Below are 26,291 nucleotides of genomic sequence, written 5' to 3' on the forward strand. Positions count from 1 at the left end.
TGCATTGCTCTATCCTCGTGCATTGCTCTATCACCCCGGGACCCTACTGCATTGCTCTATCCCTCCGTACCCTGCTGCATTCCTCTATCCTCGTGCATTGCTCTATTCCCCCCCCCCCCCCCCCCCCCAAGACCCTACTGCATTGCTCTATCACCCCAGGACCCTGCTGCATTGCTCTATCCCCCTGTTCCCGGAGTTGCTCCATGCGCGTTGCCGTCAGTTCCGGGTTGTGTGGGACACGGAAGCGGAGTGTCGGGGCGGACCGGCTGCTCTCTGTCTCTGTGTGTGTCTGTGTCTGTGGGTGTGGGTGTGGGGTGGGGGGGGAGGCGGGAGTCAGGGGGCGGGGGGAAGCTCGCGCTCCCGAAGCCTCTCGATGGATTTGAAGCGGCGGCGGCGGCCGAGCGGGACCTGGAGCGGGAGCGGCACCGACACAGGGAGAGGCGGCGGCGGTTAGGAGCACGGCCACTCGGGGCAATGGAGAGCGGCCTGAGCTCAGCCGGGCCGGCCTCCAGCCTGGGCCTTGGGCTCGGCCTGGGCCTCGGCCTCGGGCTACACCGCTTCCCGAACGGCTGCACCCCCCTCAGCCACCAGGTGGCCGGCCACAAGTACGGCAAATCCGAGCTGGGTAAGTGAGGGTGAGGGGGGGGGGGAGCTCTGATCACCCACACCCCCCCTCCACCACACCCACCCACCCCTCCCTCATCCCCCCTCCCTCATCCCCCCTCCCTTTTTCATCCCCCCTCCCTTTTTCATCCCCCCTCCCTTTTTCATCCCCCCTCCCTTTTTCATCCCCCCACCCTTCCTCCTTGATTCCCCCCCACCCCTCCTTCATCCCCCCACCCCTGTCCTTCATCCCCCCACCCCCTCCTTCATCCCCGCACCCTCCCTCATCCCCCCACCCTCCCTCTTTCATCCCCCCACCCCCCCTCCACCCGTTCATCCCCCCCACCCTCCCTCCACCCGTTCATCCCCCCACCCTCCCTCCTTGATTCCCCTCCACCCCCCCTGATTCCCCTCCACCCCCCCGATTCCCCTCCTTCATCCCCACCCTCCCTCTTTCATCCCCCCCACCCTCCCTCTTTCATCCTCCCCACCCTCCCTCTTTCATCCCCCCACCCCTGTCCTTCATCCCCCCCACCCTCCCTCCTTCATCCCCCCCACCCTCCCTCCTTCATCCCCTTCACCCCCCTCACCTCCCTTCTTAACCCTCCACTCCTTCATCCCCCCCTCCCTTCCGTTCCCCCTCCAGTTTTCCGAAGCAGAGTTCTGAAGGGTTGGAGGGATTGAGCTGTAGGGAAGAGGCTGAATAGGTTTGGGCTGTTTTTCCCTGAGCATTGGAGGCTGAAAAGTAACCTTTATTGAGGCTTATAAAATCATAGGCATAGAAAGGGTGAATAGACAGGATCATAAACCAGGGTAGGGAAGTCCAAAACTAGAGGGCATAAGTTAAGTGTGAGAGGGAAAAGATTTAAATGGGACTTAAGGGGCAACTTTTTCAAACACTGGGTGATGTATGTTTGGAATGAGCTGACGGAGGAAGTGGTGGAGGCTAGTACAATTACAACATTTAAAAGGCATCTGGATGGGTATATGAATAGGAAGCGTTTGGAGAGATTTAGATCAAGTGCTGGCAAATGGAGACTAGATTAATTTCGGATGTCTGGCTGATGTGGACGAGTTGGACTGAAGGGTCTGTTTCCGTGCTGTACATATCTATTACTCTTAAGTAAAAACAGCAAATGCTGGAAATACTTGGCAGATCTGGCAGTCTCTGGTGAGGTAAACTTGGTTAACAGTTCAGGTGGATGAACCTTTGGAACTGAGGATGGAGAAATGTGATTGGTTTTAAGCAAGGTGGAAGGAACAAGAGAGGACTGAGAGTAGAGGGCAAGAGAGAATAAATGACAAAAAAGGTTTCATGGTACAAAAGGCAAAGGGAGTGGTAGTGGGTTAAACAAAGGAATGAAAGGATGGGCGACCTGTGTTTAGAAATGCTGCCTCAGTCAACCCAATAAAATATCACTCCCTCTTTGTTTTTCTCACAGAAAGGGACAGTTTCTCCCCTGGAATAAGTGTTTTTGGTTGCTCAGACCTGTATCTGCCATGCTGGGTTCATTCACCTTGGTTTGGTGGCAATGCAGAGGAGATTTTACTTGTCACCTGTTTATTTCTAAAGCCGGTAGCTGAGTCCTAGGTTCTGTTTGCATGGTCACTTGGTGACCCCAGCAATTTACTCAAGAGGCTGCTGAATATATACTAATGCAGGTAGTTGCTAATGTCATGTTTTTGGATTCGTATTCTCGGGCTACATCTTTCCCATATGTTGCGAAAAAGATTATTTGTCACTGTTGCCTTCTATATGTTCACATGTATATTCATATATATGTTTCCAGCAGAGGCTATCAAACTCTGGTTAGGCCTCAACTGCAGAACTAGAGAACTGTGTGCAGTTTTTGGTCTCCTCATTTAGGGAAGGATGTTAAGTCATTGGAGGTGGTTCAGACGAGCGGTACTGCATTGTTATCTGCAACAAATATGTCTTTTATAAGTCGACATCAAACAGTTTGGGCTGGCTTTCTCTGTTGCTTAGGGGAGGAGTGCCTTGATTATACTGTGTTCGATCTTGGTTGAGAATGTGGTGCTGGAAAAGCGCAGCAGGTCATGCGGCATCTAAGGAGCAGGAAAATGGACGTTTCGGGCATAAGCCCTTCTTCAGGATTCCTGATGAAAGGCTTATGCCTGAAACGTTGACTCTCGTGCTCCTCGGATGCTGCCTGACCTGCTGTGCTTTTCCAGCACCTCACTCTCAACTCTGATCTCCAGCATCCGCAGTCCTCACTTTCTCCTGTGTTAGACCGTGAACAGTCCTGACAAGATGGATATAGGAAGAATGTTTCATCCTATGAGGCAGTCCAGTGCTCTGGGCACTGTTTTAAAATTAAGGGTTGGGTTTTCTTTTTCAAGATAAAGATGAGAAATGTTTTCTGAGGATTGTGAGACTTCAGAACTCTGCTTCAGAAGGCTGTCATAGAGTGTAGTTGCTTGATCATTTTTAGTGAAAAGGTTTAACAAGATTTTCTTAAACCAAGAATCAAACGTTATAACGAGTAAATGCAAATTCAAAATAAAAGCAGGAACAGCCATAATCATATTGAACGTTGTAGCAATCTTGAGGGATAAAATTGTCCAGTTACCTGCTTCATATGTGGCAGCACTGTGGCTCAGTGGTTAGCACTGCTGCCTCACAGCACCAGGGACCCAGGTTCAATTCCAAGCTTGAGCAACTGTTTGTGTGGAATTTGCACATTTTCCTCATGTCTGTGTGGGTTTCCTGTGGGTGCTCTGGTTTCTTCCCATAGTCCAAAGGTGTGAAAGTTAGGTGAATTGGCCATGCTAAATTGCCCATAGTGTTGAGGGGTGTGTAGCTTAGGTGCATTAGTCAGTGGTAAATACAGGGTGGGTTGCTCTTCAGATGGTTGGTGTGGACTTGGGCTGATGGACGTGTTTCCACACAGTAGGGATTCTATTTGATGATGTGTTTATATGCATTCAGTTCTGGGCACTTGCGTTTAGGAAGGGTAAGAGGGTCTTTATAAGGGTGCAGAGGTGATCTACCAGAGTGGTTCCATAGATGTGGAATATTAGCTACATAGTTGTTTCCCAAATGAGAAATATCGGACTCGCAAGCTCTGTTACTTATGAACGCAATCCTGTACAACCGTGTAATTTTAAAGACTCAGCATATGAACATTTCCTGTACTTAGGAATGGCTATTTAATATTTCCTGCATTGTGTTCCAACTTGCGTACTAATTGATTTGTGAATGGGATCTGTTCGCAACCCGGGGACTCCCATTGGAAAAGCTGGGGTTGTTCTTCTTGGCATAGGGGAAGTTTGAAGAAGTTGTGTAAGGCTATGACAAGTTTAGACGTAAACAAGGAAATATTGCTACGTTTACAACAAGAATTTGGGCAAGACCTACAGGGATGATGAAGAACTATTTTACATTATGAGGAAAATGGGGTCTGAGGATAGTGGAAATGGAGGTGGTCACTGATTTCAAAAAGAAACTTGAATGGACAGTTAAAGAAAATAAACTTGTAGATCTCTGAGGGTAGAAGAGGGGAATGGGACTAACTGCTACACGGAGAGCTGGTATGGACTTGATGGCCCAAATGGCCACCTTCTGTGCCCTCGATGAATCTATGTCACTCTGCTCTGGAGAGGGAAACACAGGGCCTTTGTTAAAATCCTTTCTCTCTGCTGGTTCCTCTCCAAGTGGAAGAATGATCAAACTAAAGGGTGCTGGAGATAAAGTAAGACGAAACTTACTGCAGTATCAGCTCAACCCAGGCTGTTGTATTTGATCCTGAGCTGAGCTGAGCTCTTTGGATGACATCCCCTTCATCCCTCTGCTTGCTGAGGCAAAAAGTTTCTACTGCAGCTACACGCCTTTGTCTGCCTTATCCAGAAGGCAGAGAGCATTCTGGGAGGGCTCTGAGATACCACAATCCTGAGCATTTTCAAAAAAAGTAAGTACAGGGGAACTTCCCTGCTGTCGATCGTTGGGAAAGTCACCACCAAGGTCTTCCTCAACCATCTCCCTATAGCTGAGGAACCCCTCTCAGAATCATAGTGTAGAACCATGTGGGGGCATAAGTGACATGATTTTCACTGTGAGATAGTTGGAAGAGAAATGCAGAGAAAAGAACCCTGTACATGACCTCCTTTGACACCGTCAACTGGGAAGCATTACAGAGCATCCTTGACTGTATCATGAAATTTGTCACCATCTTCTCCTGCTCCATAACGACATGGAAATCATAGTGATGAAAAATGGCTCCACCACCGACCCATTACCTCTTTGGACCAGTGTCAAGCAGGGCTGTGTCATTGCTTCAACACTGTTCTCGATCTGCCTCACTGTAATGCTTCACCTCACCGCTGACAAACTCCCCACTGGAGTGGAGCTAGCCTACAAAACCAGTGGGAAATTATTCAATCACTGCTGCCTTCAAGCCAAGACCAAAGTCACCGCAGCCAGTGTCATTGAGGTGCAGTAGGTGGATGATGCTTGTGTGTGTGCAAACTTAGAGCTTGAATTCCAGACCATTATCACCTTAATGGAGCCATATGAGAGAATGGGTCACATACTGAACATCAACAAGATGAAGGTCCTCCTCCAACGTGGCCCGGCATTGCAGACCAAACCCCTGATCGTCAAGCTCCATGGGAGGCCGTAGAGCACGTTTCTAGTATCTCACTGTCCAGTCAGTTATTGACGAAGAGATTGCCTCCAGTATCCTGGTGCAGCCTTCAGCAGCCTGTGGAAAATGGGGTCCGAGGACAACAACTCTGGCATCGAGTTCGTGGTATACAGGGCTGTGGTAGTTCCTGCCCACCTCATGGTTCTGACACGTGGACTGTCTACAGCAGACACTTCAAGGCATTGGAGCAGTACGTACCACCAATGCTGCTTGCATAAGATCCTGAGAATCCATTGGGAAGGAAGACATAATAACACTAGTGTCCTTGACCAGACCAACGTTCCCAGCATCGAGGCATTGACCATCTTGATCGGCTATGGTGGGCTGGGCACGTTGTCTGCATGACCGACACGAGGAGGTGCTCTACTTCCAGCTTCAAAATGGCCGAAGAGCCTCTGGTGGATAGAGGAAACACTTCAGTGATATCCTCAAGCCTCACTGACAAAATGCAGCATTCCTACTGAAATGTACCAAGTTAAAAATCACAAAACACTAGGTTATAGTCCAACAAGTTTAATTGGAAGCACATGAGCTTTCAGAGTGCTGCTCCTTCATCAGGTGGTTGTGGAGGACACAATTGTCAGCCCCAGAATTTATAGCAAAAGTTGACAGTGTGATGTAACTGAAACTATACATTGAATAATACCTTAATTGTTCGTTGAGGCTTTCATCTGTTAGAATTCTATGATAGTTTCACTTCTTTCATGTGTAAATCACACCCACAAAACCTTTTTTTAAAAAGTTGCATTCTCCAGTTAACTGTATCAATGGGTGTTAGCTAGACAATAGTTTGAAGATGTTAGCCCCTTGTGTTCTCTGTCTTTGCCATAATGTTTCGACTGATTGTAAACTAAAAAGTGAGCTAACAAAGTTTTATATTAATTCATGCAGTTTTTGAGCGAAGTACAATGTAACTCTGCAAGTCAAAATTCACCCCACAAATGAATATGTATGTGTGTGTGTGTGTGTGTGTGTGTGTGTGTGTGTCTGGGTTGGGGGTTGTGAGAGAGAGAGTGTATGTCAATGTAAAGTGTCTTAAGTCTGTAAGTGGGTGCATGTGGCAGTGTGTGTGTCTGGGGTGGGGGGTTGTGAGTGACTGAGAGAGTGTGTATATGTGTGTGCGTGAGTGTAGAGTGGTATAAGTATCTGAGAGGATATATGTGGGAGTGTGTGTGTCTGTAAAGATGTGTGGGAGTGTTTGCGTGCATGTCAGTATATGTGTGTTCATGTGTATGTATGTGTATAGGAGTGCCTGTGTGTGTATGTAGGAGTGTGTGTGTGTGTGTGTATAGTGCAATGGTGGTCATCTGTAGTGTGGCATGAACCCAAGCTCCCAGTTGAGGCCCTCCCTATGGGTGCAGAACTTAGCTATCAGCCTCTGCTCAGTCACGTTTCGCTGCTGCCTGTCCTGAAGTCCGTCTTGGAGGATGGTCACCCGCAGGTCTGAGATTGAATGTCCTGGACTGCTGAAGTGTTCCCCAACTGGGAGGGAACCCTCCTGTCTGTTGCTTGTTGGGCGGTGCCCATTCATCCGTTGCCGTAGCCTTTGCTCAGTTTCCCCAATGTACCATGCCTCAGGGCATCCTTGCCTGCAGTGTATAAGATAGACAACGTTGGCTGAGTCACATGAGTACCTGCCATGTACATGGTGGGAGGTGTCCCCACGTGTAATGGTGGTATCTGTGTTCACACTCTGACATGTTTTGCAGCGCCTACCGTGACGGGGTTGTATGGAGTTGTCCTGAAAGCCGGGCAGCTTGCTACGAACAACGATCTGTTTGAGGTTTGGCAGTTGTTTAAAGGCAAGCAGTGGAGGTGGGGGGAAGGTCTTAGTGAGGTGCTCATCCTCATTGATAATGTGTCACGAAGAACATGGCGTAGATTTTCAGTTCCTGGGAAATGTAGGAATCACTGGCCCAAGACTGTCCAGGGTGAAGGAGGAGCATACAGGAAGGCGCTGAGCACATTGAGACTTGGGAAAATAAGGAGCGCACTGCCACACCAATGCATCCGCCACACCAATGCATCCACCTCTCCCTGCAACCACTTCTTGTCCCAAGTGTGGCCGAGTCTGCTGAAACCACATCAGGCTGTGCAGTCACCTACGGACTCACCGAGAGTGGAAGAGAGTCATCCTCATCTGCGAAGGACAACCAATGACTTTCTGATGCACATTGGGTCTTGGTTTGGAAATACTTCAAACTTCGAATTCCCAGCTTCATGTTCAAATCCTCCTGTAGCCTCTCCCACAATATCTTGAACCTCTTATCTGAACTTTGAGCTCTGCACTGTACTTGTGAAGATGTTTTAAGGTTTGGTAATTTTAACAACCTTCATTATTGGTTGTGGCTCCGCATATTGCGTTCTTGGCTTTAAATTAGATTTAGAGCTCCTGTTTAAGTCTGTATGTTAAGACTCCTATTCAGCTTTGAGGCAGTGCTCTTTTGCCTTTGGATGAGAAAGATTATATGGTTCTCTTGAAGTGCAGAGAAGGTTTTCGGGATGGCCTGTCCAGTATTTGTCCTTTATAGCATTTTTAAAAAATTCATTGGTTGCTATCACCTCGCTGTTTGTGGGATCATGCTGTGTACAAATGAGCATTTCCTCCATCACCTGAGAATTTGAGACGTTCTTATGTCATGAAATTTGTCGTGTTAAGTCTCTCTAGTGTTTTTTGTAATTTAGAAACAGTATTCAGCTTGTCATAAAATGCAGTCTTCGTTTATTTTTGCCAGTTTTATGTCCCTTTTGATATTAGCTGGATTTCAGCTGAATTTACTTTCCTAACTTTAAAATGCTTTATCTAAAAAGCAAAGTTTGAAATTGGTCAAATATGTTCCAAAGTACACTGTATAAACGGATAAACCACAGAGTATGTGCTGTGATAAATGACTTATTTTCTGCATTGGTGAATATTGAACAAGATAAGGCATGTATGCAGAAGGGATTTGACACACGTGTAATGATTTTTGCTTTCGTTGTCAGTTTTGAGGTCAGGTACAGCACAGGGCTGCCTTTGTTTAATATTTTAGGTACCATGTTAGTACAGGTGGTTTCTGGCACAATGATATTTTACTGCTGGCACCAGCCAGAGAGTTAACTTTCTAGGGGATAAATAATAGTGTAATGGTAATGTCACTGGACTAATCGCCCAGAGATACAGGCGGATGAAACAAAAATAAGTGCTGCTGAAACTCAGCAGGTCTGACAGCAAGTGTGGAGAGAAAGCAGAGTTAACGTTTCTGGTCCAGTGACTTCTTCCGAACTGATTATAGCAAGGTATGCTGAAGGTTAATGTTTTGAGTCCACTCTGACTCTTCAGAACAGAACTGAGGAAAAGCATGTCAGACTTGAAATGTTAACTCTTTCTCTCTCCACAACTGCTGCCAGCATTGAGTTTCTTCAGCATCTGTAATTTTTATTTCAATTTCACAGAATCCACAGTATTTTGCTTTTAGTTGAGTGGTCCAAGTTGACATGTTGACCTGGTTTAGATCCCATCATGGCTGCTGGCAGAGTTTAAATCCAATTAAGTAAACATTGAATTGAATTTATTATCTCATGTACCAAGGCACAGTGAAAAGCTTTGACTTCCAAGCAATTCAGGCAGATCAGAGTAAAGTAGCATAGATAAGTAAATAATAGGTAAACAGCAAAAAACAAAAAAACACAGGTACAGGTGAATGTTAAGAGTTGGAGAGTCCATTCTGTATTCTAACAACAGTAGTGTAGAAACTGTTTTGAAACCAGCTGGTGTGTGTGTTCAGGCTTCTGTACCTTCTCCCTGATGGCAGAAGTTGAAGCAAAGCATTGCCAGGGTGGGATGGATCTTTGAGAATGCTGGCAGGCCTGTTGATGGATTCTATAGATGGGAAGTTGGTCTTTGTGATTGTCCAGGCCGAGGACACCACTCTCTGTAACAGTCTCCGATCCTGAATGTTACAGTTGCCATACCAGGTAGTGATACATCCAGACAGAATGCACTCCATGGTGCACCCTTAAAAGTTGGCAAGCGTATTCACCATCATGCCAAATTTCCTCAGCTGCCTGAGGAAGAAGAGATGTTGTTGGGCCTTTGTAACTAGTGCATCCACATGAAGAGTCCAAGAAAGCTTGTTGTGGATGACCACTCCCAGGAACTTGACACTCTCTACTTGTTCCACTTCTGTGCTGTTAATGTGTAGGGGGGCATGAGTAACATCCCGCCAAAAGTCAATAATGAGTTCCTTGATTTTGCCGGCATTGAGGGCTGGGTTCTTCTCAGTGCACCATTTTTCCAGGTCTTCCGCCTCCCATCTGTAGTCTGTTTCATTGCCATCCGAGTTTTGACCTACTATGATGGTATTAACAGCGAACTTGTAAATGGCATTAGTCAGGTATTTGGTCATGGGTATACAGTGAGTACAGTAGAAATATCTGGAATTAAAAGGTATTCTTGGTAATAATAAGCATGTTAGTTATCATCATTGTCAAAACCTTGGTCTCACTAATGTGCTTGAAGGAAGGAAATCTGTTCTCTTCACTTCCTCTGCTCAACGTGAGTCCAGATCCACAGCATTGGGATAGTCTGCGAAGTGCCCTCTGAAATGTTGTTGCAAGTCAATCAGTTCTTGGCAGTTCAGGATGGACAATAACTACTGACCTTACTCATGACATCCACATTCCCTGAAAGAATAAATAAAGTTAAAAGCTAGACCCTCTTTTTTTTAAAAAAAAAGTCTGTTCTGCTGCTGTCATTTAGGACTTCTTTTAGATGCAAAAGATTCAGGAATGAGGATTTGTTGGCACTAGTGTAGCTATAGAGCACAACTGCTCATCTATCATAACGTCAGTCACTCGCCTGTGAAACTTGACTAAATATGAATGAGAATAATTTACTAAGCTGAATTAGATCATGACTGATCTGGATCATAACTCATTTCCCTGTTTTATTGCCATATTTCTTATGTCCCTGCTTAATAAAAATCTTTCAATCTCTGTTTCAAGCCAAGAATCCACTCACCTACCTGGAACTGGATAGCATGTGCCTGTTGGATTGATCTGTGTAGTTCAAACAAAGTCTCCTCTCACTGCATTTGAACTTAATTTGAATGCTCAAAGTTCAATATTCTAACCACAGTGTTTCCTAATTTCCCCTTCTACTTTAGAAGAGAGAGTGGAAGACAGGGTGAAATAAACCATAGGAGCTCTTTGCTTTCAAAAATGAACCATATAGGGTAGCTATTTTACAAGTTAGTTTTTAAATAAAAGGCGGTGATCATTAACATTATAAGAAATATAATTGTAGAATGGAATAGTTCTTGTCACATGAACTCAAAATGAGTGCAGTGAAAAGTTTGTAATGTTGCATCTGGCACCATCTTAGGTAGATTAGATTACTTACAGTGCAGAAACAGGCCCTTCAGCCCAACAAGTCCACACTGATCTGCCGAAGCGCAACCCACCCAGACCCATTCCCCGACATTTACCCCTTCCAAAGAGTAACCCTCCCAGACCCACTAACTAATGTCCCTAACACAATGGGAAATTTAGCATGGCCAATCCACCGAACCTGCACATGTTTGGATTGTGGGAGGAAACCGGAGGAAACCCACACAGTCATGGGTAGAATGTGCAAACTCCACACAGAGTCACCTGAGGAGGGAATTGAACCCGGGTCTCTGGTGCTGTGAGGCTAACCACTATGCCAACGTGCCGCCCATAAGGTACAGAGTACTTTTAAGTGCAGTTACAGAGTTAAAAAAAAATAGACTAGCATGGAACAGTTGAAAAAGTCCAGAATGATAAGAGGTGACTGTTGATACTTAAGTTGTGAATCCTAAATATAGTTTGCATCTATACAGGGTTCCTTAAACTATCTCTCACCCTTTGTGATTTAAAGCAGTTTTAATTCTGTCTGCTTAAGACAAATCTGTCAGTGTTTTAGAATATCCAGAAGCTGTGAAAATGCTGGTTCTGAGCAATTATTTAGCTTGTCCATAACAGTATCACTACTTCTGTAATCTGATCCCATCCCCATATAGGTATGTAATATCTCTTGCCTGTATTTTGTCTCTCTCCACTCCTCTGCCCCTTCCATAGGAAATCCACTTTTATGAAGTAGAAGTGCATACTTTCAGGTGGCCTTAATTCTGCTGAAATACATATCGAACTGTGGAATTTTACAGTGCAGAAGGTGGCTCATTGCACTTACCTTGCTGTCTTTCACACGTTTTTAATAATCTTTCCACTATCTCAGGTGCTCCTTTTGACAAGAATTCCATGCTCCATAGCTCTCTGTGTAAAGTCATTTCCTGTGAACCCCACCATTCATTCACCTGGTGACAGTTTTTAATTCATATCTTCACATCACTGACTTCCTAATCACAAGAACTGATCTTTACCTGTTCACCCTTTTGAAACTTAATGAGAATTAGCCTACTACAGTGCTTCCTTTTTTTTTAGGATGTGAATTTAAAAAAAATCATTGTCTGCAGAAGGGAGATGATGAGGCAATAGAATTTTACATTGTGTTCATGAGTGATGTAGTTAAGTTGAAACCACAGTCTGAAACTCAAACAAAACCAATCACGTAAGTATGAAGGTCAAGCTGGGCTGAGTTAATTTGGAAAGATTGATTAAAGTATGATGGTAGGTTTAAAAAAAATGAATACTTTCAAGAAATATGTCATAAATCTCAGCAAATCCATTGAGAAATAAAAATCTCCATGGTAAAAGTGATCCATCTCGGGCTGACTAATGGAATTGAAGATGGTATTAGATTAAAAGAGATTTTTAATATTCCCAAGAAGAATCCGAGGCCTCAGAACTAGGAGTTTTTTTTTTGAGAAACCAGCTTGGGTGAATGAAAAAAAAACAGTAGAGGAGGAAAATTAAGTAATGACCTTCCTTGAAGTATGTAAGCTGTAAGGATTTCTACAGGTGAATGAAACAGAAACTTAGTGAGAGTCCAGCAAATAAAGGCATGAGAAATTCCAGTAGAGAATAAGGAAATGGCAAAAACATGAAACAAATATTTTGTATTTTGTTACACGAAAGACACTAAAGCCAAACCGAATAAAGAGTAACCAAGAGCCTGACCAAAGCTATTAGGAACTTAAGTAATTAAGCAAGGCATATAAAGTAATTAATATTAGTTCCAAAGGACTGTGGAAAAATTAATGGACTAAAATCTACCAAATTCTTTGGATATTATGGCCTACATCCTATTGTTGTAAAAGAGGTGACTCTAAACATAGTTGCTGCAGCCACTCAAAATTCCTTACATAATGGAATGGTCCCCATGGATTAGAAGGTAGCAAATCTCCAATCATTGTTAAAGAAAGAATGGAAAGACTTGACTTGATATCAGTTGCAAAGGAAATGCTGCAAATATTACTGAACAAATAGGCACTTAAAACACTCTGACCTGGATTTCTCATGTACCTAGCAAAAGTCTCAATGTGTCATTTTTATCAAGTTACTTAAAAAAGATCTATTTGAACTTATTGCACCAAGTTCTAACGTGAATATGCTCACCTGCCACACAGTAGTTCTCCCAGCCACCACCTGCAGGTCTGTCCATTGTCCTCTCTCACATAGGTGTCATTACAATCATGGTGAGTTGAATTTGTGGTCTTACTGCCCTTTTTGAAGTTGAGGGTTTTTTATTTAAAGGTTTCTGGAATGGACTGCATTAGGTTTCTGAATGAATATTTCTTTTGTGACCAGCTGATTCAAGGAACTGGCACCTCAATCCCCAGATAACACCTGGGAATGTCAGAGTCTGCATTGTCAAAGTTGTGTTTGTTAAATCTATTGCAGTTTTTCAAGATTGAAATTGTAGGGTCGATAAAGGGGAAACAATGACTGACTGTACTATATTTAGGTTTTCAGAGGCATTTGATGAAATGCTTTAGGAAAGATTGTTCTGCAAGAAGAGTGGTTTATGCGGGTTGGAAGTAGTAATTGTGTTAGCAGGGATTGAAGATTGATTAAGGGGCAAGAAACGGTAGGAGCAAATGGGTCACTTTAAGGGAATGGATCACCTTGGCAGGCTGTTACTTAATTTACTGCAAGGATCAGTGCTTGGCTCTTGGTTATTAACCTGGTAGGAATAAAAGAACACAATTAAGCCTTTGGACCCCTAAGCCTGTTGTGCCATTTTAGAAGGTTGTGGATGATCTGTCATCAACTTTATTTTATGCCATTCAGCATAGACCTCAACACCCTGATATTTCAGAGTTCTGTCCACCACCTGTTTAAATTAAGTCAGTTATCTAGCCTGGGGTAAGTAATTTGCCATCTACTTCAATGATTTAGATGAGGGAATTGAGAATCTTCTATCCAAGTGTGCTGTCGATACAAAGTTAGGTGGGGAAAAATGTTATTGGAAGAATCAAAAAGTGTATTTTTTTTTAAATAGTGAGAAGCTATTCAATGTTAGTGTTTCACTAAATTATATTTCATTTTTCTGGAAGAGCAAAGGCTTGCCTGACTTATTTGCCTTTTTCCCCTTAGTCCTGCACAGTTTTTCTCCTTAGATAATTACCCAAACCTTTTTTGAAATTGCTACTGCCTTAATCGTGGGCGGTGTATTCCAGATTCTGAGCACTTGGTACTTTATTAAAAAAGAATCTTGCCTTGTTTTGTGTTTGATCCTTTTTCAATTAACTTTATATCTGTTACTCAGGTTCTTGACAAACTGAGCTTGTGCTTATAATCATGCCTTTCACACCTTCCAAGGAGTATACTGAAGGGGGAAATCAGGGGGGCACAAAGTGGACATGATTTAACTTTGGCAGTGGGATTTTATAAATACTTTAAGGACAAAAGGGTAACTAGGGATAGAATAGGGCCACTCAAATATCAGCAAGGCAGCCTACGTGTGGAGCTGCAGAGGATGGGGGAAATACTATACGTGTATTTTGCATCAGTGTTTACTGTGGAGAAGGATATGGAAAATATACAATGTGGGGAAATAGATGGGGACATCTTGAAAAATGTTCTTCTGCAGTGGAGGAGGTGTTCAATGTCTTAAACCACATAAAGGTGGATAAATCCCCAGAACCTGATCAGGTGTACCCTAGAACTCTGTGGGGAAGTGATTGCTAGGTCCCTTGCTAAGATATTTGTATCATCGATAGTCACAAGTGAAGTTGGCTAATGTGGTGCCACTCTTTAAGAAAGGTGGTCAGGAACCAAACACCAGTGAGCCTGACATTGGCGATGGGCATGTTGTCAGAGGGAATCCTGAGGAACAGGATTTCCATATATTTGGAAAGGCAAGGACTGATTAGGGATAGTCAGCATGCATGATAAATCGTGTCTCACAAACTTTTGAAGTAGTAATGAAGAGGATTGATTAAGACAGAGTGGCAGTCATGATCTACATGGACTTCAGTAAGGCATTCACCAAGGTTCCTCATGGTAGACTGGTTACCAAGGTTAGATCTCATGGAATACAGGGAGAACTAGCCAATTGGATACAGAACTGGCTCGAAGGTAGAAGACAGGGTGGTGGTAGAGGGTTGCCTTTTAAGCTGGAGGCCTGTGACCCATGGAGTGCCACAAGGATCGGTACTGGGTCCATTACTTTTTGTCATTTACATAAATGATCTGGATATGAGCATAAGATGTATTGTTAGTAAGTGTGCAGATGACACCAAAATTGGAGGTGTAGTAGACAGCAAAAATGGTTACCTCCAAGTACAATGGGATCTTGTTCAGATGGTCCAATGGACTGAGAGTGGCAGATGAGTTTAATTTAGATAAATGTGAGGTGTTGCATTTTGGAAAAGCAAATCAGGTCAGGACTTTTACACTTAATGGTGATTTCTTGAAAGTGGAGTCCCAGGTAGATAGGATAACGAGGAAGGTGTTTGGTATGCTTTCCTTTATTGGTCAGAGCATTGAATATAGGAGTTGGGAGGTCATGTTGCAGCTGGACAGGCCATTAGTTAGGCCACTTTTGGAATTTTGTGTGCAATTCTGATCTCCCTCCTGTTGGAAAGATATGTGAACCGTCTCAAGTTTCAAATAAAAATTTACAAGAATGTTGCCAGGGTTGGAGGGTTTGATCTATCGGGAGAGGCGGAATAGGCTGGGGCTGTCTTCCCTGAAGAGTCAGAGGCTGAGGAGTGACCTCACAGAGGTTTATAAGATCATGAGGGACAGGGATAGGGTAAATAAACAAGGTCTTTTCCATGGTGTGGGGGAGTCCAGAACCACCAGGCATTGGTTTAGGGTGAGAGGGAAAAGATCTAAAAGGACCTGAGGGGCAACCTTTTCATGCAGAGGTTGGTGTGTGTATGGAATGAGCTGCCAGAGGATGTGGTGGAGGCTGTAACAACGTTTAAAGGGCATCTTTTTCTGTGCTGTATATCTTTATTGACTAAATATTTCAAAAGTATGTGCCCTTCTGATTGATGGGTGTTTTGAGGCAGACAAACCTTCATTCTATCCAGGGACAAAGAACATAGAACATTACAGCGCCCTCGATGTTGCGCTGACCTGTGGTACTAATCTGAAGTCCATCTCTCCTACACTATTCCATTTTCATCCATATGTTTATCCAATGATCATTTAAATGCCCTTAAAGTTGGCAAGTCTACTACAGGCAGTATGCTCCATGCCCCTACTACAGAGTAAACAAACTACCTCTGATACCTGTCCTGTATCTATCACCCGTCAATTTAATGTTTTGTCTCCTCATGCTAGCCATCACCATCTGAAGAAAAAGGCTCTCACTGTCCACCTTATCTAACTTGTTGATTATCTTATGTCTTAATGAAATCATCTCTCAACCTTCTTCTCTCTAATGAAAACAATCTCAAGTCCCTCAGCCTTTCTTCATAAGACATTCCCTCCATACCAGGCGACACCTTGTAAATCTACTCTGAACCCTTTCCAAAGCTTCCACATCCTTCCTGTAATGTGGTACAGAGGTGTACGCAATATCCAAAGTGCGGCTACACCAGAGTTTTGTACAGCTGCAGCATGACCTTGTGGCTCTGAAACTGATAAAACTAATGAAAGCTGACACACCATATGCTGCCTTAACAATCCTATCAATCTTGGTGGCAACCTTTAGGGATCTCTATGCATGGACACCAAGATTTCTTTGCTCATCTACGCCAAGAATACTACCATTAGCCCAGTATTCTTTATTCCTGTTGCTCCTTCCAAAGTGAATCTTCTCTCACTTTTCCACATAAACTCCATTTGCCACCTCTCAGCCCAGCTGTGCAGCTTATCTATGTCCGTCTGTAACTTGCAACATCCTTCGGCACGATCCACAACTCCACCAACCTTAGTGTCATCTGCAAATTCACTAACCCATCTTTCTACGCGCTCCTCCAGATCATTTATAAAAATGAAAAACAGCAGTGGCCCCAAAACAGATCCTTGCGGTTCACCACTAATAACTCCAGGATGAACATTTCCCATCAACCACCACCTTCTGTCTTCTTTCAGCTAGCCAATGTTTGATCTAACCAGCTAAATCACCCTCAATCCCATGCCTCTGTATACCTTATCGAATGCCTTACTGAAATCCACATCAATCACTTTACCCTCATCGACATGTTTGGTCACCATCTCAAAGAATTCAATAAGGTTTGTGAGGCATGTCCTACCCTTCACAAAACCATGTTGACTATCCCTAATCAACTTATTCTTCTCTAGATGATTATAAATCCTATCTCTTAGATTCATAGAGATGTACAGCACGGAAACAGACCCTTCGGTCCAACCCGTCCATGCCAACCAAATATCCCAACCCAATCTAGTCCCACCTGCCAGCACCTGGTCCATATCCCTCCAAACCCTTCCTATTCATATACCCATCTAAATGTCTCTTAAATGTTGCAATTGTACCAGCCTCCACCACTTCCTCTGGCAGCTCATTCTATACACGTACCACCCTCTGTGTGAAAAAGTTGCCCCTTGGGTCTCTTTTATATCTTTCCCCTCTCACTCTAAACCTATGCTGTCTAGTTCTGGACTCCCTGACCACAGGGAAAATACTTTGCCTATTTACCCTATTCATGCCCCTCATAATTTTGTAAACTTTTATAAGGTCCCCCTCAGCCTTTGACAATCAGGGAAAACAGCCCCAGCCTGTTCACCCTCTCCCTATAGGTCAAATCCTCCAACCCTGGCAACATCCTTGTAAATCTTTTCTGACCCCTTTCAAGTTCCACAACATTTTTCCGATAGGAAGGAGACCAGAATTGCACACAATATTCCAACAGTAGTCTAACCAATGTCCTATACAGCTGCAACATGACCCCCCCAACTCATGTACTCAATACTCTGACCAATAAAAGAAAGCAGACCAAACGCCGCCTTCACTATCCTATTTATAACCTTTTCTAGCTTTACCCACAACCGAAGTAAGACTCACTGTCTATAATTACCAGGGTTGTCTCTACTCCCCTTCTTGAACAAAGGAACACCATTTGTTATCCTCCAGTCTTGTGGCACTATCCCTGTAGACAATGATTACATAAAGATCAAAGCCAAAGGCTCTGCAATCTCCTCCCTGGCTTCCGGGAGAATCCTAGGATAAATCCCATCTAGCCTAGGGGACTTATCTATTTTCACACTTTCCAGAATTGCTAACACCACCTCCTTGTGGACCTCAATCCCAACTAGTCTGGTAACCTGTATCTCAGTATTCTCCTCGACAGCATTGTCTTTTTCCAGTGTGAATACTGATGAAAAATATTCATCTCATGTTTCCCCTATCTCCTTGGACTCCGCGCACAACTTCCCACTGCTATCCTTGATTGGCCCGAATCTTTCTCTAGTCATCCCTTTATTCTTGGTATAACTAATGAAAGCTTTTGCGTTTTCCTTGATTCTACCTGCCAACGACTTTTCTCATTCCCTCCTGGCTCCTCTTAGCTCTCTCTTCAGATGTTTCCTGGCTAACTTCTAACTCTCGAGCGCTCTAACTGAGCTTTCACACCTCATCCTAACATAAGCTGACACCTTCTTCTTGACAATGTCATCCAGTCCCCCCACACTCCCCATTTGAAGCAAAACACTCAAGAGAGACAGCATAGTTTTACCTCCATCATCTTTATTCTAGACTCTGGAGGGAGAGAGAATGATTACCCATGTGCACAGAGATATGAGTTCATGGTCTTCCCTAGAACAGCAGTTTCTCAATGAACTATAATTGTCATTTTACATGGAGGAGCACCCAGAGAAGGCAACGTATTGATTGGTGACTGTTACAATCAGTGAATGTCAACAGTAAAGATTAAGCCATCTGCTGTTATACAATGTGGAGTTTGCACATTCTCCCCGTGTCTGCGTGGGTTTCCTCCGGGTGCTCCGGTTTCCTCCCACAATCCAAAAATGTGCAGGTTAAGTGAATTGGCCATGCTAAATTGCCCGTAGTGTTAGGTGAAGGGGTAAATGTAGGAGAATGGGTCTGGGTGGGTTAAGCTTTGGTGGGTCGGTGTGGACTTGTTGGGCCTAAGGGCCTGTTTCCACACTGTAGGTAATCTAATCTAATCTTAAAAAAAATGAATAACTGTCTTCACATAATGAACATTCCTCACCTTGTTAACTGATGCTACATACTGAATGCTACCTCACCTGGTCAAATGACCACAATGAATGCTCCTCCACCTGTCAACCTCATTACCCTTGCCTGCAGCACCCCATTGTTAACTGTAAGTTCTTATCTGATCTGAGTCATGCTCAGCTGAACCTCTTGTTAAAGAAAACTCGGAACTTAACTCTTTCCCTGCTTGTGCTCCAGTGAACCTCATGTTTAATAAAACTCAGAACTTAACTCTTTCCCTTCCTGCTTATACCCTATACACATTCTCAACAAGGGATTCAACTTCTTTAGTAAACAACGGATCCCTCACTTGACCACTTACTTCTTGCCTGGCAGGTGCATACGTATCAAGGACATGCAGTAGCTCACTATCGCCAAAGTGTTCATCTACCTTCAAATCTAACATCTGGCCAGGTTCGTTACCCAGTACCAAATCCAATGTGGCCTCACCCCTTGTTGACTTTTCTACATATTGTGTAGGAAACTATCCTGCACATATTGGACAAAAACTGACCCATCTAAAGTACTTGAACAATAGTACTTATAGTCAATATTTGGAAAGTTAAAGTCCCTCATAACCACTGCCATGTTACTATTGCTGCTATCCGGTATTATCTTTGCTATCTTTTCCTCTACATCAGTGGAACTATTCGGAGGCCGATAGGAACTCCCAACAGGGTGACTTCTCCTTTCCTGTTTCTAACCTCAGCCCATGCTGTCTCACCAGACAAGTCTTCAAACATCGTTTCTCCTACCGTAATACTGTCCTTGACTAACAATACCACACCTCACCCTCTTTTACCATGTTAACTATTCTTACTGAAACATCGAAATCCTGAAACCTGCAACAACCATTCCTGTCCCTGCTCTATCCATGTCTCCAAAATGGTCACAGCATTGAAGTCCCAGGTACCAACTCATGCTGCAAGTTCACCCACCTTATTCCAGATGCTCCTGGCGTTGATAGTAGTCTTGTGTTCACGAGTCTCCTTATCTACCATTGACATGTCATTTTATTCCATTGTCACTTATATATTTAGAGTTTCCTTTTGAAAGCCTTGAGTTATTTACACTGATTACTTTCTGTGAGTAGGGCACTTTACTTGGAGACTGAGTAAAATATTATCTTCTATTTTCCCATTCAATGTATTAGTAATTATTTTGTCTTTATGGTTGTGAACTCTTGATTTCTCTCAAGTTGAAATGACTTCTCCATGTCATCCCTGTCAAGTTCATTCATCATTTGCTTTTCTAAAGAAAAATGCTCTAACTAGTGCTCTGTCAGTTCCAGAACCATTTAACATTTAGTATATTGTTGTCTATTAACAACTGGTTCTTCCCTGGTACTTTTGCAAGTTCTTTTCAGCTACTTTAACTCAAGGGAGCCATCTGATGCTGGTCATTAACTTCAGAGGGTTACCCTCCGATAAATGTTCCCTGTTAAAATGACCAGACTTGAGTCCTGTCTATAATTGTTTGATTAACTACCGTACGCATTTCTCAAATGTAAAAAGTTAGACATTAATGCAACAATGAACCAGGGTGTGGTGTTGCACATGTACTTAAAAAGAAATGGTTTAAACTTTCAATTTCTCAGTTTTTTTTAACTATCAAAATGGCCTAGCATTCATAAAGATATTAAACTTTTGCATTATTGTATTATGCTAGTATTACAATTACTTATCACAATGATGATCAGAGGAAGATGTTGACTTTGAATGTGTCTGTGTAGTTAGTACTGCTGGAACTCTGAAATGATAATTTCCTAAGTTTTTAAAAAATCTTATTTCTAGGTATGTTGCAGCACCCAGATGGCACCGTTTTGAAGCAGTTGCAACCTCCACCGCGTGGACCCAGGGAGTTGAATTTCTACAATATGGTAATTCCTGTTTTGCTAGAACTGTGTTAGTGTGGAACTGGCCGTGCACTGAGTCTAACATGGAGTTCCAAACTCTGAATAGAGATGCTGTGCTACCAAGTTGCTGTCTGGCAGATGTGACTTACCTATGGTTTTCTGTGTGACCAAAATAACTCCGCTGAGCTGGTGAATATTGAGAGGATACAGAGCATATTGGAGAATAAGTTACCAAACCCAGAATTGCTTTTACAAACACAAGGGAAAATCACTTGTCAACTTGCTTGTGAAATGGGAATTTTCTTTTGTGTGCTGAGATTAACCAAAACTATGTTTTTCAGTTTGCGCATTGGGCGGGCTAACAAATGTTGGTTGCGTAGGATTAAAAAAAGGGGAAACACATGTAAACAATTGTAATCCAATTAAGTTTGTCTTAAATTAGACATTATTCTGAAGGGATTTGCAGTTGTGATCAGCTGAAGGTAATTAGTTGGAAATCAAAAAACAATTTACGTGGCTTATTAACTCAGCAATGTACTTGTTGTGTTCCTAATGCTGTAATATCATGTGCATTTCTTGGAAATGTTCTACTTGTTTACAACCCACATTGGTTAGATTGCTTTAGCTGAACAGAAATGTTAATTCTTTTAGTGCTGATGGTTAATCCTGTCTTGATTATGATGAGCACAGAAGAATAATAGTTCTAAGCAATTTCAGTTAATACACAACTTACTCACATGGCTTCTGATACCTAGATCTGTACTTGTTATGTTGTGAAGGTAATTTTGCAACTTTGAGAGTATTTAACCACCAGATTTATGGAATGGTACAGCATGTAAATAGGCTATTTGCCCCATTAAGTGAGTGCCTCTTGAAAAGCAATCCATTTTGTCATCTTTGGCTGTTTTTGTCCCATATTCCTGCAGTGATTTTCTTCGAGCAATTATCCATTTCCTTTTCGTAAGTGGATCTATCATCCTATGAGCAATAACCTTTAATTATATAGCACTCACAACATAAGAATCCCAAGATGTTTAGCAGGGACATTATGAAAGAAAGTATGACAATTACTTAATCAGATGACCTAAAGCTTGATCAGCAAGCTGGATTTTAAGGATTGCCTTAAAGATGGAAAGTGAGGTAGGGCGGTGAAAAGATGTAGGGAAGAAATTCCAGAGCTTAGGGTCAAGGACAACTGAAGGGATAGCCACCAAGGGCGAAGCCGTAAACATTGGTGTTACTCAATATGCCAGATATGGAGAAGAATAGTGATTGGAGAACAGAGAAGGCAAGGGTAGATTTTCAAATTTGGAGAAAAATTTTAAAGTCAAGTCTTTACTTTTCAGGGAGCAAATGTAGGCCATGTGATAGGTGAATCATGGGATTTGATGCGAGCTTACTTACAGCAGAGTTTTAATCTACATGGTTTGGAGAGACTGGAGAGAAATTACTCACTGCCGAATTCCAAGTCTATGACCTATTATTACTGTGTAGTTCAGTTTTTGGTCAGTGGAATTCTGCAGAATGTCAATGTTCGGCCATTCAGTGATGGTAGTGCTATGGAATGTCAAGGGCTGATGGTTAGACTTTTCCTCTCGATAGAGCTGGTCGTTTTCTAACATCTGTAAGCTCAAGTGTTGCTTGTCCCTTATCAGCTCAGCCCTGAATATTGTCTTGGGCGGACTGCATTGGTGCATGTAATGCTTCATTATCTGTTTGTTTTCCCCTAGTCATCTTCACTTAATTTTGTTGGGACACATGAATTAAAAACAAAAGTAAGGCACTTGGCATGTAGGTCATCCACTTGGCACTTCTGAAAGAAGATGTTTGCAATTATTTCAACCTTGTCTTTTGGACTAAAGTCTGACCTCTTTCACCATTCAGGCTGGAAATCTTTGTGGAGCGGCACAGTGGTTAGCACTGCTGCCTCACATCACCTGAGACCCGGGTTCAATTCCCAACTCAGGCGACTGACTGTGTGGAGTTTGCACATTCTCCCCGTGTCTGCGTGGGTTTCCTCCGAGTGCTCCGGTTTCCTCCCACAGTCACAAAGATGTGCAGGTCAGGTGAATTGGCCATGCTAAATTGCCCGTAGTGTTAGGTAAAGGGGTAAATGTAGGGGAATGGGTGGGTTATGCTTCGGCGGGTCGGTGTGGACTTGTTGGGCCGAAGGGCCTGTTTCCACACTGGAAGTAATCTAATCTAATCTTAATAGTTTAATATTCTTCCTGACTGAATGTGGTCAGACTGTAGTGCTTTAATTTGATCCACACAGAGGAAGTGAGAAAATAAATAACCATGCAACACTTGAGCATTAAATGAGACTGGCATGAGATGAGTCGACCTCAAACTATCTAAAGTCTTCTGTTGCTCTCAGAACTGTGAAAAAGGTGGCAAAAGAAGGGCTGGGGACTGTAAGGGATCACAGAAAGGGTTTACATGTGGAGGCGGAGGGTGTGGCTGAGGTATTGAATATTTGGCTCTGTATTTATCAAGGAGAAGAGGAGGCTGGGACACTGCATTGACGAAGGATTAATAAAGGGGATGAGTTTATAGATTGGCAATAAAGTTAACAAGTCAATAGGATTGAAACAGCTGCCTCAAATCATTGTGGAAGAGTATATGGTAGAGGATAAGAGGATCTTGCACTTCAGTTTGCACCCCTGAGCCAGAAGACCCAGATACAAATATCACCTGCTTCAGAGGCATGGAACAATATCTCTGAACAGGTTGATTAGAAAATATCTCTGGTTGGAAGATAGTACTCCTGTGGTGCAGCGGTAATGTTCCTATCCCCAGGCCAGAAATTCTGGTTCAAGTCTGACATGCATCGTAATGCACTGACACCCAGATCTTAGGGGCAACATTTGCTAACAGGAACAATGAGATACTTGAAAATGAAAAGAAAATTAAGGTGGAAGTTGCCGACACACTAGCCACAATCTTCAAATCCTTAGTACAGTGTCAGAAGACTGAAAGTATTGCAAACGTTCAGCTCTTGTTCTAAAAAGATAAGCCCAGCAGCTAAGAACCAGTCAATTTGGTCTCGGTCAGGAAACATTTAAAAGTATTATCCTGGAAAAAATAGCAAATGTGGAGTAATGAAGGAAAGTCAGCACAATTTGTTAAAGGTAGTGTGGTTGATGTGTGTGTTGACTTCCAGAAGGTGGTATTATAAAGTGCCATATGATCAACCTGTCAGCAAATTTGAAACCCATTGAATGAAAAGGACATTACCATTGTGGATGCATAGTCAGCTGCATGGCAGAAAACAATGGCAAATGGCTTTTTGTTTGAACTTGAGGAAGATGTTTAGTAGAGTTCCCTAGGAGTCGGTAGTGGATCCTCTGCTTTTTTTTCATATCTATTAATGCCTTAAATTTGGGACCTTTTGTGAAAAGAATGAATATATTGATAGACCTGCGAGGACATAGGCTTGTGAAGTGGGCTGCTAAAATTTAATGCAGGGACGTTAGAGGAATTGGGAAGAGAAAGCAGTATAATTATAACGATGTATCAGGACCAGTATGAGCTGGGGTATAGGTGTACAAACCATCTGAAATCTAAAATGCTTATCCTTGTCCTCAACTCCTGCCATGGCTGGATTTTCCCTATTTCTGTCATCTCCAGCCTTGCAAGATACATGAAATCCTTTAATTCTGATCTCTTGTGCATCCTCCATTTCCTCGCTATATCACTGGTGTTTATGTCTTCTGTTGTCTTAGCCACAAGCTTTGGAATTCTCTCCATGTCTTGCTTTTTTTCTTCAATAATAACAAAGTGGTGGAGACCCTCATATCTGGCAAAATCCAGAGAGAGAGAATTTATGTTTTGAATCTGACAAGTACGAAAAGAAGAGTCATAATGGACATATCTTGCATCAACTTAATATAGTCAGCAAAAGTAACTGTTTAAGGATCTGGAATGTCCTGCCTAGGTATGTTGAGAAGGCAGTGGCAATTATAGCTTTTAAAAGATATTGGATTATTGTTTGAAGATGCGAAAGTTGCAAGGCTACAGGGAAAAGCAGGCAAATAGGACGAGCTGCGCAGCTCTTTGAGAGGACTGACGTGGTCTCTTGCATTCTATAACCATTGAGTTGTTATCTGGAATAGACTGCCTGAAAAGAAGGTCCAAACAAATTCAATTCTGACTTGCAATAAAAAATTTGAACACTTTTTTTTATAATTCGCTTGTGGGACATTAGCATTGCTGCTGGTCAGAATTAATTGTCCATCCTGACTTTTCCTTGAGAAGGTGGTGGTGAGCTGCCTCCTTGAACCACTGTGGTCTTCGTACTGTAGTTTGACCTCATGGAGGGAATTCCAGGATTTTTGTTCAGCTGATAGATTTCCAAGTCAGGATGATGAATGGTTTGCAGAGGAACTTGCAGGTAATAGTGTTCTGCTGCCCTTGTTTCTTTAGATGGAAATGGTCATGGATTTGGAAGGTGCTGTCCTAGGATCTTTGGTAAATTTCTGCAGTGTCTTGTGGATACTACTCACTGATGGTCCTGAATGTAAAAGAGAAAATACAAACAGGGGTTGGAGAGTGTGAAGGGGTTGAAGAGTGTGCATAGCACTTAGAAATATCTTAGCCAGGCACAGTTGGCCAAATGGCCTCTTTTCTATCATTCTATAACTGATATCATTATTGCTTAATGGTTGCTGTTAGTATGCTGACCTTGATCGGATGCGTACTGGCAGACAATCCATATGCAAATTCTGATAATACAAAATCTGCTGAAAATATTATTCCATGCAATTAAACATTGAATGGCTTAGTACAAGAAATAGCGAGTTTGCCTCTGTGAAACTCTTGTGATTTGTACAGTATAATTATTTTAAAATATGATTGCTTGATGAGGTAAGAAATAAAGCCTGTCTGCAACATGAAAGTTATTTCTCTTTAAAGCAGATTTCTACTGCATGTGTTTTACTGGATGGTTCCAGTAAACCACAAGTACCTAGTGTCCTTGTGTCATGCTTCATCTGAACAATTGGAAAGGAATGCACTCTTGATACCTTGTGACATCAACAGGAAAAGTTCTGGTTTGAAAATCTATATAGTTATTTGCCAACTTCAGCCACTGCTTGGGAGTTTACGATAAGGTCTGCAATGCAAGTGTTTTAGAGCAACCATGGTTTCTAATCGTCTTACCAGAATATTTCCTTTTTCTTAGATGTTGAAATACTAACTTAATATTACAGTGGGAACTCTTGTGTGGGAGTTTTGAAGAAATAATGGAAGTGATGAATCACCATCTGTGCAAGTGAAGTATTTAAAAAGCATAGGCTCTGCTGATGAAGTTCAAACTATTCAAACAGTACCCTAAACACTCAAAATCTGATCTGATATTGAGGTTTAGTAATTTCTCTTACGCAGTCCTCACTATTTGGAAATCAATGACGTATATTACAAATTAAAATCATCTTTATCAGCAGCAGTTTGTTTACCCTGTACAACTTCCATATTCCAGATTTATGAGAATGAAGCTGAATATTTTTATTGATAACTTTACAGCATTTCTACTAGGCAACTTAATTTCATACAACTATTGAATTACTATAGCACAGACTTGCACAATCCTGTTGGTGCATGAGATGGTAAT

The 26,291-nt window shown here is 42.7% G+C and overlaps 1 protein-coding gene across 1 annotated transcript in view; it reads left to right on the forward strand.

Moving 5' to 3' along the window:
* The first annotated feature begins 334 nt into the window (after positions 1-334).
* ipmkb (inositol polyphosphate multikinase b) overlaps positions 335-26,291 on the forward strand; it is a 102,965-nt gene continuing 77,008 nt past the window's right edge. Inside the window, exons 1-2 of the mRNA XM_060841870.1 lie at positions 335-625; positions 20,619-20,704. Of these exons, the coding sequence (XP_060697853.1) occupies positions 475-625; positions 20,619-20,704 (237 nt within the window). The 5' untranslated portion in view covers positions 335-474. The remainder of the gene's footprint in view (positions 626-20,618; positions 20,705-26,291) is intronic.

The sequence above is a fragment of the Hemiscyllium ocellatum genome, chromosome 22 (genome assembly GCF_020745735.1).
Source record: "Hemiscyllium ocellatum isolate sHemOce1 chromosome 22, sHemOce1.pat.X.cur, whole genome shotgun sequence".
Classification (NCBI taxonomy): Eukaryota; Metazoa; Chordata; class Chondrichthyes; order Orectolobiformes; family Hemiscylliidae; genus Hemiscyllium; species Hemiscyllium ocellatum.